Consider the following 16,362-nt stretch of genomic DNA (forward strand, 5'->3'; position numbering starts at 1 on the left):
ATCTGTTCATCATTAATGATAGAACCAAATGAGAACATGCGAACATTCTATTTTTTTTTGAAAGTTATGCTTTTTTAACAACTCCGAGGAGTTGTTAAAAATTTTTTATTGCAATTTTTCTTAAATCCTTTTGCGAAAAATGTATTTCATGATAATCAATTGAATTGCAGAAAACTTTAGATTACTTTTCATACAAGTTCACGTTGTTATTAAACTTGTAAATATCTTTTTCTTTCTTCAAATTTCTGTTGAACGCTGTTAACGCTCGTAAAAATAACTTTCAACAAGGAGGTTTGGGATACCTCGTTCGTATCTCGTCGACAACATCGTAGCTAACGTCAACGTCATTATTCACAGTTTGTACAAGATTGATTTACGGAACTCGCGCGTTCGCTCGTTGTCACGAACCTAATCGTAGGAGGCGGACAGCAACGTGAGCTTCGTCAATGTATGTACCTCCGTTCCTCCGCGTACCGCGCACCGCGCCAGTGTCAGCCTCGAGCTGAATCATTACGAGGAGCGAATGTGAAGATTTTTACTTTCCGAATTCATAGGAGAATAATGTTGCCCGGATGACTCGGCAACGAGGGGCGTACTCGCGCGCGCACGAGAGGCGCTATTCTCCCCTCCGGTTTTCTCCAGATATACCTGAGGGGCTCGCTTGCAAACAAGCCTGGAGGATGTGGATGCATCGCGGGGCGTGATCGGGGCCAGAGAGATGCTTTCGTGGTTGGGATAATGTTTTGACGTGTTTTGACAAACGGGTGCCATTATACGACCGCCACGAAATCCAAAGGTGGCTTTGAGCATCAGAGGCGGCGAGCCTTCGGCAGCCTCCTTGAGCTCGCTTGAACGACTTAGGTGGCCGTTTCTAGGGCGAGAAAAATTTTCGGCAGCGCGATCCCGCGAAACGATTACTCCCCGCCGGGAGCATTCAGTTTACATCGCCGGATAGCTGATTCCAGCGCGATTCAACGAAACCGGCTTTCTTTCTGTTTTTCGGTGGTACCAAGGCCGCGAAGGGACTGCCCGCTAACAAACTGCGAGCTTTTGACGGTGCCCACGGCGACAATTTCGTTCCTCCGTTCGCGGAGAACTATATCCAGTATGCATATAATTTACATGGGTAATATGATAACGCTCGCAAGTGCCTGCTTGCAATCACGAACTTTGTTGCGAAACGTTTAAATCGACTTTTTAAAATGCAATCTGTGACTCTCCTTATTTTTGGGAAACGTGCAAAGATGTGATAAAGCTGCAAAAATAATATGACTGTAAATAATATACAGAAATAAACAAGAGAGATGACTTCGAAACGTAAACACCACGTCGAGTTTGAGACTAAATTTTTAAAAATTGATTTTTAACGGAATCGATTGTCAGAGGCGACTCTTAAATTTTTTCGTAGAGAGCGCCGCGTGATCGGAGCTAGAAGCGTTTTCGTTACGTTGACAGAATGAAAGTGTTTCGAGCCGACGCACATTATGCCCTCCGCCGCCTTCAGCGAGACGCTCCACCCTTCGATTTCGAGGACGAGGGAAAAGAGATGACGTTAAGAATCCGGTCCGTCGATATAAACGGCAAGGGAGATTCTCCCATCCGCATAATGTGCGTCGCGTGGGAATAAAAGTACATGGGACCTCTGATGTACGGTCTCTCTCTTTCCCTGCGACGGGAACCTTTTCTCTTCTCACCCCTCTACACATAGGAACACGTAGGAAACACATCTGTCGTTTTCCCAATCTGGTCTCCGTGTGTCATTCGAAGCTCTCGCTCAAAGACTCTCGCAGAGTCCTGTCGCTGCTGCACCCTCGCGGTCGATTCGGTCTCGAATATAGCATCCCAAGATCGTTCACATTTCACCAAGAGACAGATGAGACTCAAAGGATCTGCTCGCTTTAATTGTTATCGAACTCTGTCTTTCTTACATATAATTAATAAACTAATACTGTATATTATAAATATCTATATATATGTATAAATACTTTAACAAAGTCTAGGATGGCAATAACAATTTTGATTTTCATTACTATAATAATTTTATTTATTATAAGAATAATAATATTAAATAAATTTACAAATCGTTTTCTTTTGCATGGTCATCTTATTGAAATTATTTGAACTATTACACTTGAACTATTACGGAATAGTTATATATATATATATATATATATATATATATATATATATATATGGACTTTATTAAAGTTTCAAGTTTCAGATGCTCGTATATCGATTTCTTTTAAAGAATGTATCCGTAAGATTTTTCAAAATTTTAATTAAAATATTTTAATTAAGTACTTTTAATTTAATTAAAAGTAAAATTTTCTATCACATATCTCACTATATGTTACGAGTTGCATCAAGAAACTAAATCATATATCGTCTCAGGATCTCAAATTATTTTGATTCTAGAATTACATTTACAATCTACGACTTTTATTCTCGTTATCGCATCGATTGTGCGAGATAGATAAATTCAGCGGCACCTCGCGCAATGCTAATGTAGACTCGATAATGCGCTTCGAAATCGTAATACTACCATCTCGCAATTGCCGTTGCCAGGGCGTAACCAAACAACGGCTAATCATTAGAAGTGTACGCCCCTACGTGCGAGCGATAATGAATACATAGTGTCCAAACGGGGAAAGGGAAGGAGAATTCAACTGGCTGTCCCTGGACAGAACGAACGAACGTGTGAGACATGTGCGTGACGCATGCTGCGAGCTGATAGATCGCCTCGCGAACGAGGATGTTTCGATCTCGAGTGGCGATAGGTGCGAGCGATATTAACACTTGGATGCCGTCGTTTGGATCGCGTTGCATATATATATCGAAATTATTTTACGTCGGAGGGATATGCGATCGCTAACGAGTAGAGAATTGGATCGAGAAAATTTTGTGAAGGAAATCTTTTTAAAAAGATATATTAAACTTTATTTTAAAAATAAAATTCAATTAGATACGGTAGAATTTTCCAGGATAACACACATCCCTAGAAATATAGACAGAAGAATTAAAAACAAGTTGGAGTAAACCTTGTCGATTACGATTTTTGTCAATTTATAATTAACAATCTGTCGTTCTTTGTATCGAGTACGACGATATTAAAATGTCGAGTTGGGTAAATCTCTTTTCGTCGGTAATTTCATCGGTATGCGCATCGATGATCCGTCGTTGAGCGGTCAGAGGATTGAAACGAGACAATCTGAAAATGAGACATCCTGATGGCGGTTTCTCGTGTGAGAAACGAGTCGCGGCGGACCGGTTGTGAAAAAGGACGGCTTCGGCCTTCGAGGATGCTGAAGAGAGGAATTGAAGACATCGGCAAGGCTAGTGTCGGCGGATCAAGAGAAGGATGTCATGGTGTCGCCAGATAGGAATCGATGGCAGAGGATCCTCCCGATGGCAGAGGGCAGTGGACAACTGTGCGCTTACGTGCGTCAAAGGCACGCCCTAGGATGGTGCGGGATGCAAACGGCTCTCGGAACTCTCTGCGGTGACATTAATGGTTGGCAGCCTCGATCGCCTTGATGCCAGGTATAGATCGAGAATTTTTTCTTTACCTCGGTGTGGATCGTCTTGAAGCCATTTTCACATGATAGTCGAATATTTCACATGTGCTAGCTTCAGAGAACAGCATTAGAGATTTCAGATTTATTTTATTGTTAAATATAAATCATATCTCACGTCAAGAAGATTTTTCGCTTTCGATCGCAAAGAAATGTGTTTAAACATTAAAATTATAATGAAAATATTGAAAAATAATTATGTCTACTCGATATATCAAATATATATATATATATATATATATATATATATCTATATCTATATAAATTAAAGCTTTTAAAATGTAAAATTTCAACAATAAAAACATAAATAACAAGTATTGCATTTTCTAACAAGTACTTAAAAAAAAGATTATGCTGATCCAATTAAAATTTTAAACATTACAGTTAAAAATCGCTATTTTTTGTATTTACTAGAAAATTGTCTATTTTATGAATATAGAATTGATAGAAAAATTTAACAATATACGCAAGAAAATTTAGACTGATAACTCTCTAAAGTGTATAATAAAGTGTATAATAGCTATTATCTGATTGGACGTTATGAAGAGATTTTTTTGCTAAATTTGACAAATAGTTGAGATATAAATTCTGTCTCTATCATATATTGATTAGATACAAAACATATACGATATCGCAGTGCTCGCTAGTCATTTAACTAATTTCCATTTTAGCTAATTTTTCATATCTAGATAATTTTCGCTATGACTGCAAGATTATTTCTTTCAGAAAGACAAAATAAATAAGACATGACAATGCGAATAGTTTATAAACGGTTCCCGATTTCGATCTTCGACTTACGAATATTTATAATAAAAATTGCGATCTTGCATCACTCGCAGTATCATATCACATAATGATCCGCGAAATAATGTTTCATAAATAGATGAAATATTTAGGCAACAAGATGAGACATCGATTGTATATGCGGTGACATCAATAGCCAGCAATTTAAAAATGTCTTGGGTCTCCAGGTACTACCCGCCTTTTTTTCTATCCGTTCCGTCCTAGATCTTTTGTAAAGATCCACACTTAAATAGATCCCAAGGAGCTAGAGACGATAATTTGGTTGTCTGTGGTATAAACAGAACGACATCCGATGATCTATACATTCGATCGTCGTATCGGCACGAAAGGGACCGCAAAAGTCATTTTTTGGTGTTCAGGGTGGCCTCTGATGATACTCCGACATCATTTAGGGGTTTCTTTAGGTTTAGAAAGAAAGAAATCGAGAAAATTCAAATCTTTTAGATCGAAATATTAGTCTGTGTCGGTCTTCTAATAAGATATGTGTTTTACGAGTTACCCCAAAGGCTGTTCAACATTTAATCGTCGATAATAAATATAGAAATATATTTATTCAAATCTTTATTTCAATTAAAAACATTTTTTATACCTCCACACTATATTTATCCATTATGTATTTAGTTTTATATAGATTATACAAAGAATATAATATTTAAGTTTATGATTGCTGCTTTTAACATATTAGGATTCCTGAATTTCTTTCTGAAAGATTGCATTATTCTATGAGAACTTTCTTGAATATCGATTGATTATATATAACGATACTAATAATAAAGCCGTTACGCGTTCGTAAAACTAACTGTCTTGCATCTTGATTAAAAATTCGATTTCGATTTAGATTCGATTTGATTTCACGAAATCAAATTCACATTCATGGTTTACAGATAGAGTTATCCGATTTTTTCCTATAGCGCTTTTTTTTAAATCTTTGAAACTTTAGCCTAATTTTGTACGACATTTTGCGGTACTATTATGGAAAAGATAAAAAAATTAGATAACAATTGAATAGGCGAAATCTATTGTATAGATACATAATCTTCCTCGTAAAGCAAGTTTTATTCATAGAAGCTTATATATTTTTTTCTAATTGTGTTAGTAAAACATATAAATACATGCGATTTGAGAGATGCTTATGCTTTTCGATTCTGAAAATTTTCTGTTTTCATGTATTTTATGCAAAAATGTTGACAATACTTGTGCAATCGATATCCCTCGCAGAGATCGGTAGGAGGTCTACCATTTCATCGCGCGAAAGAATTCCCAGTTGGGAAAACCATAAATGGCAATCGCATGTTCAGACTGTGAGACACGTGTAGCACATGCATAGCATACAGAGATGAAAGAAAATGGTGTTGTAAAGCGGCACCTTAAAAGATAATTTAGAAATCAAAGGTAGTGTATGTGTGTGTGTGTGTGTCACTTTCCCTACGTCTCAAGAATCGCACGGAAGGAAGTCATCTACCCGTAAGCTTGAGCCTGGCACCAAAAGAGAAGCTATATAGTTAAATATTTATTGCTACCGTAGAAAATCGTCTTCTCGAGCCTATCCGCCGTAACTCTATTTCCAAAACCCAGATGTTTTATTGAAAAACTAGAAGCAAAATAGTATTCGCGAAAAAAAAAAAAAGATCGAAGAATGAAATTGCATGCCGCGGCGCGCACTACGCATACGTGTCCTACGTTACGTAGGGATACGTAGGACACGTTTGATGACTATGCACTTTTCGAGTCAAATTCCGTGGGGCGTTAAAATGCCGCGAGATGATACACGAGGTCTTTACGTCCGAAGTCTAGTCCCGGTAGAAATATGGAAGCGCCTTGGGTGGGATTAAAGGAGCGGTCGCAGGAAATCGTTTTATCTAATATGGTGTTCCAAAAGAAGAATAGTGTTGAGGGTAGGACGCAAGGAAACGCGACAAAGGAGCAACAATTACTTTATTTTGACTTTGCGGTCGGCTACTCGCCTCTTTGACTCGTCCCGCTCTTCTTTGTCCGCGACTTCTGTATTCAAGCGTGAAAACGTTTGATAAAAAGAGGTGTCCCATGGTGCGTCAATTTCTGTCAATTCGATTGGAAAGTCTTTTAGCGGAATCTCCCAATCCGGACAAAGTGCTTCTTTACGGATCGCCGATTTCTATGTGATACATTCAATAAACGCGATAGTAGCGGTAGGTAACACCAATCTGAAAAATTCAATCAGTTTCCCATAACCATGCGAATGATGTGAGTAATGATATAGTACGCGGTTGCGAACAATTCGAACTAAAATTTATAACGCGAAATCGGAAAGAAAGATGCGACAAAGTTTTTAAAAATTTCAAATAGTCACGCAACATCACGATGTGCATCGTGGAAAAATAAGAGGAACGCAGTCACGTCTCGTTCTCGCGATACAATGCGATATTAACCGTGAAGATACCGATCCGTTTCATATGGAAATTCATGAACTCGCCTAATCGATTTTCACGCCGAAATCCGATATTTTTCGAGAAAACGTACTTCGGGACTCTCCCGAACGGTGGACGTTGAAGAATCGCCCTCGTACGCCATCGATGCCCTGCTTTGCACTTGAATAACCCAATTTCGAGATGGCGCAACCACTTCTGGACGTCTTCCAAGCTACAATCCGCAAACAATCCATTCGACGAAGATTTACGAGCTGAATTTTATCGCGCGCGCGCGCGCGCTCCGCATTCTTCGCCGGTTACATACGTGATGTCCGCGCCATGAAACTTCCTTAATGCGGTCATACTTGCTCTTATTTTGTTCCAAAGATTTGTAAAAGAAAGATCTTGGACGAAAGTGGGCTCCTTTAAACGCGAGACGTGAATTCTCGAAAGACGTGGCATTCGTCATGGGCGTATGCTTCAGACGCGATTATACCATGCTGCATAAAAGTTTTAATGCCGTAATGCATATATGTTTTTATATTTTCTCATAAGTATCGCGTGTACGTGTGCACTACTTCCAGAAATTATTTCAATTTCGAAATGATGAACATAAGACAATTGTATAGCAGATTATGATATCTAGGAAATACATCTAGGATGCGTTTATCATATAATTCATATTTTATTGCTTAATTATACGGATGGTCGAGCTTGACCGACTTCACGGCGGAAAGAAGATGAATTTGTAAAGTGAATTTTACGGCACGCGGTCAAGAGAGATTTTTTTTTTCACGTTAAAAGCTAACGCGATGCCAGGCGACGCCTGGCGTTTGTGTGAAAAATCGTCGGTATTGAGATTAGAAGAGAATAGTGGGTTCACCCTACTTTGCACCTGAATGACCCAATTTCGATCGCTGTTGCGACGCATTTTATGGTACGCGTTCGCGAGAAAGCGATATCCCATCTACGATTTCATAGTACTACGCTTCTTTGCAAATGAATGGGAGAGAATAGCGCGCGCGATGGTCCTCGAGAGTCCTTTGATTTGCCCCAGGCGGGACAATCTCGTTGACTTCTTTTTTCACGTTTCCTCATTGTGAATCAGCCGTGCGAGCGTGCACGGCTTGTGGCTCTCATCACAATGCAATTATGCGGGTTGCTTGGTCGTGCAAGATTCCAGCGAGATTTCGAGGGAAGAAAGCGTTAGCTTTGAGAGGAGCCTGTAAACGAACCATTTACAAGCTCGCCTTTTCAACGCCCGACTTTCTGACACCTAGGATTTTAAGATCACTCGACTTTGGAACACTAGTGGAAAACTAGAAAAATCGTTATGTTAATTTTCAAGAAATCGTCGCTTTCGCCGATTTATTTAATATATGGTATCGTGCGAATTGTTTAAAAGTCGCATTGTTTATTGCATTCGTCAACGAATGAATATGTGTGTGCGCATGTGCGTATCTTATATGTATAAGATAGATGTACGAGAATTATTTTTGCGGAATGTCTTGAAAAATGTTGTGCAATTTGTTGAGCGCGACATTACATTGTGTAAGCAAAAGCGAATAAACAGATCTGAGAGCTATTATTAAACGCAGTGGGAGTCTTTATTGTGTCGCGAAAAGAAGCGTGTAAGCGCGACATCGAGGTGAATACAAAGGTCCGTTTTCAGGATAAATGTCGCAATGGTACAAATGTTGTTTCATTTTTTAATAGCTATATGAGCCGGCTGAATCATTTTTCAAAGAAGAGATTATCCGCGTTAGAGAGAGTGACCATACGCCGTTGGAGATCGTAGATCTCTATGTGAAAAAGGAGAGGCAATACTACCTTTTTTTCTTTTAAAGATAAATTCAGTCGATAAGAATCTGCAATTAAAGTCTCACTTTGTTATACTCTGGGATTAAATTCGTATCCCATAATATAATTGTAAATGTAAATGATCCCCGAAATCCTCTTTAGACATTGCGAATAATATACATATAACATTTATTATAATGAAAATGACACATGTTTGTTGAAACCTTTGTATTATCTTTGTATTAATTGCCTTTGGAAAGTTAATTCTTTATTTTACAAAAACTACTTGAAGTATTACCTTTTTACAAAAATATAACAAAAATATAACAAACATAAGCCTATCATATCTAATTTCCTATTGAATACGTATTCTAATTAAAATTCCAAAATAATGAAACGTGAAATGTGAAACGTCAGTAATGTTTTTGACAAAAGGATAGATATGTAAATTACACATTCTTAATACGACATGGCTCACGATTATCATTAATATGGAATGAGAAAAAAAATTTTTGACATAAATGGTATGTAACCTATTCCATATTTTTAGATAATTTTACATACACCCTAATTATACCCTGCAATTATCTATATATTTTTGGTACACTAGATAACTTTTAACTGAAAATTTTTAATTATTAAGGAAAAATGTATGGTTATGTGTTATATTGCGAGCATATATTTCTGACAATGTATATCTTTTCGAATGTAATATTTTGCCTTTTCAGGAACCTTCGTGTAGAAAGTGCACTCACTTTACTTCGCCAGCTGCTTTCAATCCACGCACTTTGGGAAGCCGTTATAAATCGCCTGTCACGAGACGAAGAGAGTACTGCGAGCCAGGCAGATGCAATGCGAGAATCGGTACTGATTTGAAATACGGATTTAATCCACATTCTTACAATGTCAATCGTGTCGTAAACAAAATTCAAGAATTAAACAGAAACGTTCAGGATTTTGATAGACTTAAACGTCGTGATCTGACGGTAATTTTTTAATAGACATATGTTAATAGACATATTAAATATACCCGATAAATGGTTGAATTAATATCTTAAAGAAATATCGCGCAAATTTTCTTTAAAATTTAATTCTTAGAATGAAGCAGAACAGAAAAACTCTTCTGAATTGTCACTGCATGCCAAAATAAATGATCTAAAAGATGCTCATAACATAGTTATGACTTGTATACGAGAAATGGAAAAGATAAAGATATTTTTAGAAGAAGAAAATTCTTGGTGGAAAATTCTGAAAGGACGTGCAGTCAATTGTTGCCAACAAAAGTTGCCACATCTCCATGGGGTCTTGGATGGATCATTAGTTACCTTAATGTTGCTCGAAGAAGACACCGACGAGGTATAATTTTCTCTTGTCTTCTGCAAATTTAAAATGCATAAGATGTATTATTTATACATTGGATATTACAGATATTTAATGAAAAAACTTTCAATTGATTTGTCTTTTTTTTTTATAGACATCAACAGCAAATGAAAAAAATGATGCGAATAGCGTTTTGAAACTTGATACTTCGTCGAGCGAGTTGGCAAATGAAGTAAAGCCTACCGAGCAGTATACGAATTCCCGAATAAAATGTATGGAGGGATACGTAGATCCTTACACAATTGCAAATTATAGTCTCGATACAAAATCAGGATTAATTGAAATTACAAGGTAAACTATCTTCTATCTTTAATATTATTATATAATTCTTTTAAACTTGGTAATGTCAATTAAATTAATATACTCTACTTGTGTAAAGTACACTTTGGCTATACTTTAAATAAAACTTTGTGAAATATGTGAAATTCATTAAACTTTGATAAACATTTTGAAAAAATACTCAAAGAGAGATAAAAAGCAATTTTAGTATCGAGAGACACAATCCAACTCCGCGATATGTTAAAAAAACTGTCAGAAGCGAACAAAGTATTGTTTCTGAGGTTTGGGAAGAAGCACAAGAAGATAGAAACGATGAACAAAATACACAAGAGAGATCAAGATCTAAAAAGACACCTAACAAAATGTATTATGATGAAAGAGAAAAGAAAACGGATAAATCAAACGGTAAAGACAGAATTATGATATGTATTATTTTATTAATTTTATGTATATAATTATTATATATATAATAATAATAATTAAATCGATAAAAGAGAGGGATATAGTTAATTAAGAATTACTAGTAATATTATTTAGATCAGAATTATATATTTAACACATAATTTCCAGTTGTGCCATCAAAAGAAATATATTACGGTCAAGATATTCAAACAACATTCGAAGATGCTTCAAAGCCTCGAGAGACGTTTAGCAGTGAAAATACTGCAAGCAAGAAGCACGTCGATTTTGAATCGAACGTGGATTTAAACACGGTATATAAGACTTTATAATAGATATAGAAAATAGATATAGAGAAATAAGATTTGATATACATATGTATATATATATATATATATATATATATATATATATATATATATATATGTGTGTGTATATCAAATCTTATTTTTCTATATCTAGCAACTCTGTTATTATTCTGCAGGAGCTTCCGTCGAGAAATGTGGCAGGTCACAAACCGAGAACAGAGACAATCATTGAAAAAGGCATTCGTCATATTCAAAACCTTCCGGCAAAAATTTCAAAGATTAAAAGCAGAGACTAGTACTTAGTGTTTAAAGATACAAAAAAATTTTATATAAATTATAAGTGTTTTATATAAGTATTAACTGTAAAAATGAAATCTCCGTTTAATTTTAATAAAAAATTTTTATCTAAATAATGCATTTTGTAATTGCTTAATGTTCCCTAATGCTATGAATATATCGACTTTACTTATCGAGTTTCATAACGTTCAACTTTCAAATTTTAGTTTGTCTATCTCTTGTCTACTTGTCTTGTGTCTGTTTACAGACACAAAGAAGTCTACTAAGGATACTGCTATAAGCAAAATATTTCATAATTTCGATATATCAGAGAATTGTTAAATTCTACAGAAATCTCAAGAAAAAGATTCGGAATGTATGTACGCGTTCTTCGAATAATGATAACCAGGTTAGATTAGGTTATTATTTTGTTCATTTATATGATTATTAATAAAACATTTCTCATAAATCTTATAAACTTAAATGGTAAATGCAAAAAGAGAGAAGCAATTGTGTATTTTAAATTTATATACAAATTTAGATACATGAAATGAAAAAAGTCCTCATAATAGCAAGGAGTCCGGGTTTTACTATTGACGATGAATTAAAAGTGGGCTCGACGACCATTATAATCCTCCGCGAACATGCGATAATGAGACATCCGCTTCCCACCCCGTGTACCTCGCGTAAAAGGTACGAGTTAGACAGAAAATAAAGCTAAACTTTATAAGCAATTTCCTGATTGTAAATTTTAACACAATTTAGCACAGCAAAAACAATAGTTATCAAAACTTACTTATACTTAAAATTTTACAATATTTATTATTAAACTTGTTACATCATTAAAATTATTTCTGATCGATTTATAACAGATGAAAACAAACAGAAGCACACAAAAGCGATGCGGTGAAATTAAAAATCAGACCGACCGAAAAAAAAAGTTTTGTCGGAATCTTATCAATAAGTCAAAGGAAAATTTAACAATAGAATCTTAACAATAGAGAAACAAAATTCAGAATGGAAGAAAGAGATAAAGAATCGACATCTCTTAATGGATCCATTTGTGTCTTGACTTTCGAATCATCCAATGTGTCTCCGCAAAGAAAAGAAAGTACATTGATAGTTGACAAGCGACGATTAGGGTCGTGCAAGTCTATACAGAGAATTGAGTCATTCTCCTGTAGAAGCCAATGCTCGAAATTATGCACAGAGAACAGAAAAAGAACCGTTTCGAATGGGTACAAATGACATTTATCGATTTTGCTAAAAATTTCAACTTTTAACTAACGTTGTTTCCTTCAAAAAGTTACAATATAGAGAAAATCAATTAAATTAATGTCTAGATTTTTAATATTTAATTAAAATTATATTTTTAATGTATGATCAATATTTACGAAATGTATGATTAAATATACAACTACATATGCATCGGAGATACGTGTATGGAGCATTAACGAACATTATATCTTTACATACACATTCGTGTTCGAAAGTGGTTCGACCATACTAATGTCAATTACACATCTTACGTATCTTACGTATCTTTCAGACCTCAAACGTCAGACTGCGAACCGCAAATGTTGCATGAATCATCATCTTGTCAAAGGAAGTCCGAGACAAAGCCTGCGAGAGAAATGCCATTGTCGGACCAACTGAAAACGAAAATGAAAAAAATGTCAAGAAAGTTACAGGTCTTTTGTAACTTACTCCTTTTTTCTCTCGTATAGTCTAAGGCCTCTAAATAAGTAACTTCCCACAGAGTTCCTTGTCATTTTTTAAGAAGACGACAAGATTTACAGTAACCAAAATGAGATCTCTGTATCGTGGCTTCAGGAGAAAACGGGCGTTGGGATTCAAGTGTGACCTGAGAAAATGCGAGAGCACTTTAATAGAGTGCAGCTCGAAAGCTTGCAGGAAAAAAAGCATGATTTTCGGCGAATCTAGTCGTCCATGTTATTCGAAAACGTCTGATTTTAGCATCAGTAACACGTCGACATCGAGTGAAGACAGACTTTAGCTTTGACGTGACGTGATCATGTTATTTATCGTTTGTTCCTAGATGTTATATCTCATAAATTTTGTCTTTTAAAAACTTGAGATGTTACTCAATTATAAAAATCGCTTCGAGCGCTTTGGAAAGTGAAAGGAAAAAAGTTAAATAAATAATTTTGGGATAAATATTGGAAGTTCATTCTTTAGTTAACGCGAGCGTTAAGTAGCGATATATCACTTCGCGGCCATGCGGGAGGCAAATCGACTTTTATTGCTTTATAGCGCTTGTAAGCCGCTGCCGTTCCAAGCCGCACGTGTAATCTGGAATGTAAAGAGCTCGTTATTACGAAGGTGCTATTCATGATTGGACTCCCAACTGACAACGAAACTACACGTTGATAGACAGATATGACCACGATATTTTCTATAGACGTGCGAATTATCACTTGATCAATTTCTTTTCTTTCTATTTTTTTATGCATCAGAAAAAAATTTCAATTATCTAGCGAGACACATAATTGACATAGTTCCTATGTTCCTATGTACACTTGTTATAAATTCTCGCGTCACTATTGAACATCGAACATTAGTTTGAAAACTCTGTAATATAATATTTTTAGAAGTCTAGATAGATAAATGTATACATGGCATACGTATAATACAACGTAATTAAAACAGCTGTTGAAATAAATATAATTCCTAATTAATTTCGAAATATTTTAATTTAATTTAAGTTTGGCTATTTACTTAAATTAATTTGTTGTTGTACCTACGCAAAATTCAAGTTAATTTAATTTAATTAACATCTGAGAAAAATTTGGGTTCGCAACTCTTTTATTAGCTATTCAGGCGTCGATACTCGTAATTGAAAGACAAAGATGATTCATGCGCAATCTGTCCACCCAAATCGAGCTTCTACAGCTTTTACCCGCGCGGATCGCATAAATCGCGTGTTTTCCTTCTTATTGGCTGATTGAATAATACATGTAACCGAATAGTATTAAACCGGCTGAACGGGACACGCAAGGTCCATGACGCCTGTCATGTCGGGCGGGTCATGCGTCAGCATTTTGACGAGTTGTTTAGGTCGATCAATTTATCGCTTAAGATACACATGAAATGGTTGTTGTGCCTGTATTTGTCGATTCAGAATTAACGACGCGATGTAAGATAAGACCAAGCAGATTTATGAACACTGTCTACTATCGATTCATCATTTTATGTCTATTATATGTCCGTCTTAACGTTAGGCTATTCGTTCGACACGTCACGTACATAATTATTATTTACATTACTGCACATATTTTTTTTGTAACGACAGACACCTCGATCAATCGGTCTCTTAATGCAACAAGAATTTGACATGAAAAATATTTTCCTCGCGATATTTTCCAAATTCATTTTGTTATTTGAAAGGTAATAGATACTTGTAATTCTGTCATTATAGTATTTTTACGTGAAATGAGACATTATGATTGAGCCTAGCGCTAATTGACGTCTGCTAATGCATGTGAGAAATTACGATACAAGCGAGTCAAAGTACCGAGTAATATGCAATATTTCCATTACACTTGCGTTTTTGCAAATATGTTGAATTCTTAGACGATATCGCGACTATCGATGCGCCTACGAAGGAGATGCCCGCGACGATTATTAATCGTGTGCAATTTTGCGACCGAGTGCATTTTGCACCAAAAATATTATTATTTCGATGCGCATGAACGGCACAAGGAGAGAGAAAAAATATTAATGACAGTGTATTACGCAAACGTGTCGGCCGTGTTCAAAAATTACCGCTAAATCACCGGTCGGCCGTCTATAATCTCGCCTATTCAGCGTAATTTATTACACATTGATATTTACAATCCTTTAGGGTTAATATCTCTCTCCGCGTCGCAAGACGATTGCCACGCGAAATCGCCGGTAATGTGAAACCTCCTCGTTCAAGTGCCGACAATGATCCCCGAGATTACTTATATTTAGCGCGCGACCAACAAATTGACCTTCCTAGCGTTCCATTATACAACATTTGCGAATCAATCAAGACAAGTGGGCGTTGAATTTACATCTAATTATGATGTACCTGGACATCCGAGGGATGCATCATATGTTATTTCTTTGATCTCTTGCGAAATGGCCGGGCATTGTGTTGCGCATTATGTTGCTTAATAGTTATATTACTACTTGTATATAACTGCAATTGAAGGTTGATATCAATTGAATTTGAAGACAGCCCCTCTCAAGGAAGCCGCGCCTATGATCCATTTACATTTACAGATTTATTAGAATAGATTATACACGGAAAAAACGGTTTTGCTAAAGCGTATAAAGATTTGGCCAGATATAGACTTATTTTATTGGTTCAACAAAATTATTTTCAAATATATATCTGATCAAGTGTTCTAATACTTCAGCCTAACTATTCTCTTTCTACCTATACGAATGTAGCTTTGAAAATATCGCACAACAAAAGAGAGAGAGAGAGAGAGAGAGAGAGAGAGAGAGAGAGAGAGAGAGAGAGAGAATCACACACAACTTGACATACAAACAAGACCCCGTAAGATCGTTGCATAAATCACAATGAAAAGCACACCTCATTATACTTGCAGGCACTCGTGTAATTGCGACGGGCGTGTCTGCGCGTATTTACCCGTGCAGATCTGCCAGGCCGGCTGGTTACCGAACATTATCGCTGCGTATGAATGTTTGCATTGAGTTTTTTTTTTCTCTTTTTCTCTTTTCGACATCTACAAACCTCGCTCTCTTCCTCTCGTCTCTCCGTTCGCAAACCCGTAAAATTCGGGGGTGCTTTCCGCGATCGGAGACCGGATATAGGCGTGATGCATGCTGTAAATCTTAAAAGCGTCGCGTATATAACACAAAATTACACACATTTTTAATCACGGTTTTTGCCAATTCAACTAGAGCCGCTGTCGCGGCTATCTCCTCAGCCGAGGCGAAAAACACGATCATTTCGATCGTACGAATTATTTTCAAAATCGAATAATAGTCTCCTTAGATTTCGCATCGGCCTATATATATGATGAATGATGGGAGATCAGATTTAACGTATAATTTTACATATTGATTATGTATTGTGAATGAATTTTCCTCTAATAGACCGTAAATTTTGAAGGAGAATGATTTTTAGATTTTTAAACTTAT

At 36.2% G+C, this 16,362-nt stretch overlaps 1 protein-coding gene across 1 annotated transcript; it reads left to right on the plus strand.

The window, feature by feature from the left end:
• Positions 1-6,183: 6,183 nt before the first annotated feature.
• On the plus strand, positions 6,184-11,303 carry LOC148936126 (uncharacterized). The gene is made up of 8 exons (XM_089078794.1): positions 6,184-6,327; positions 8,480-8,583; positions 9,207-9,549; positions 9,662-9,919; positions 10,038-10,234; positions 10,422-10,627; positions 10,793-10,935; positions 11,106-11,303. The coding sequence occupies exons 1-8, from the start codon at positions 6,184-6,186 to the stop codon at positions 11,223-11,225; spliced, it is 1,515 nt and encodes a 504-aa protein (XP_088934920.1). The 3' UTR covers positions 11,226-11,303.
• The last annotated feature ends 5,059 nt before the right edge of the window (positions 11,304-16,362 follow it).

The sequence above is a fragment of the Pogonomyrmex barbatus genome, unplaced genomic scaffold (assembly GCF_055798465.1).
Source record: "Pogonomyrmex barbatus isolate J1 unplaced genomic scaffold, ASM5579846v1 scaffold3, whole genome shotgun sequence".
Classification (NCBI taxonomy): domain Eukaryota; kingdom Metazoa; phylum Arthropoda; class Insecta; order Hymenoptera; family Formicidae; genus Pogonomyrmex; species Pogonomyrmex barbatus.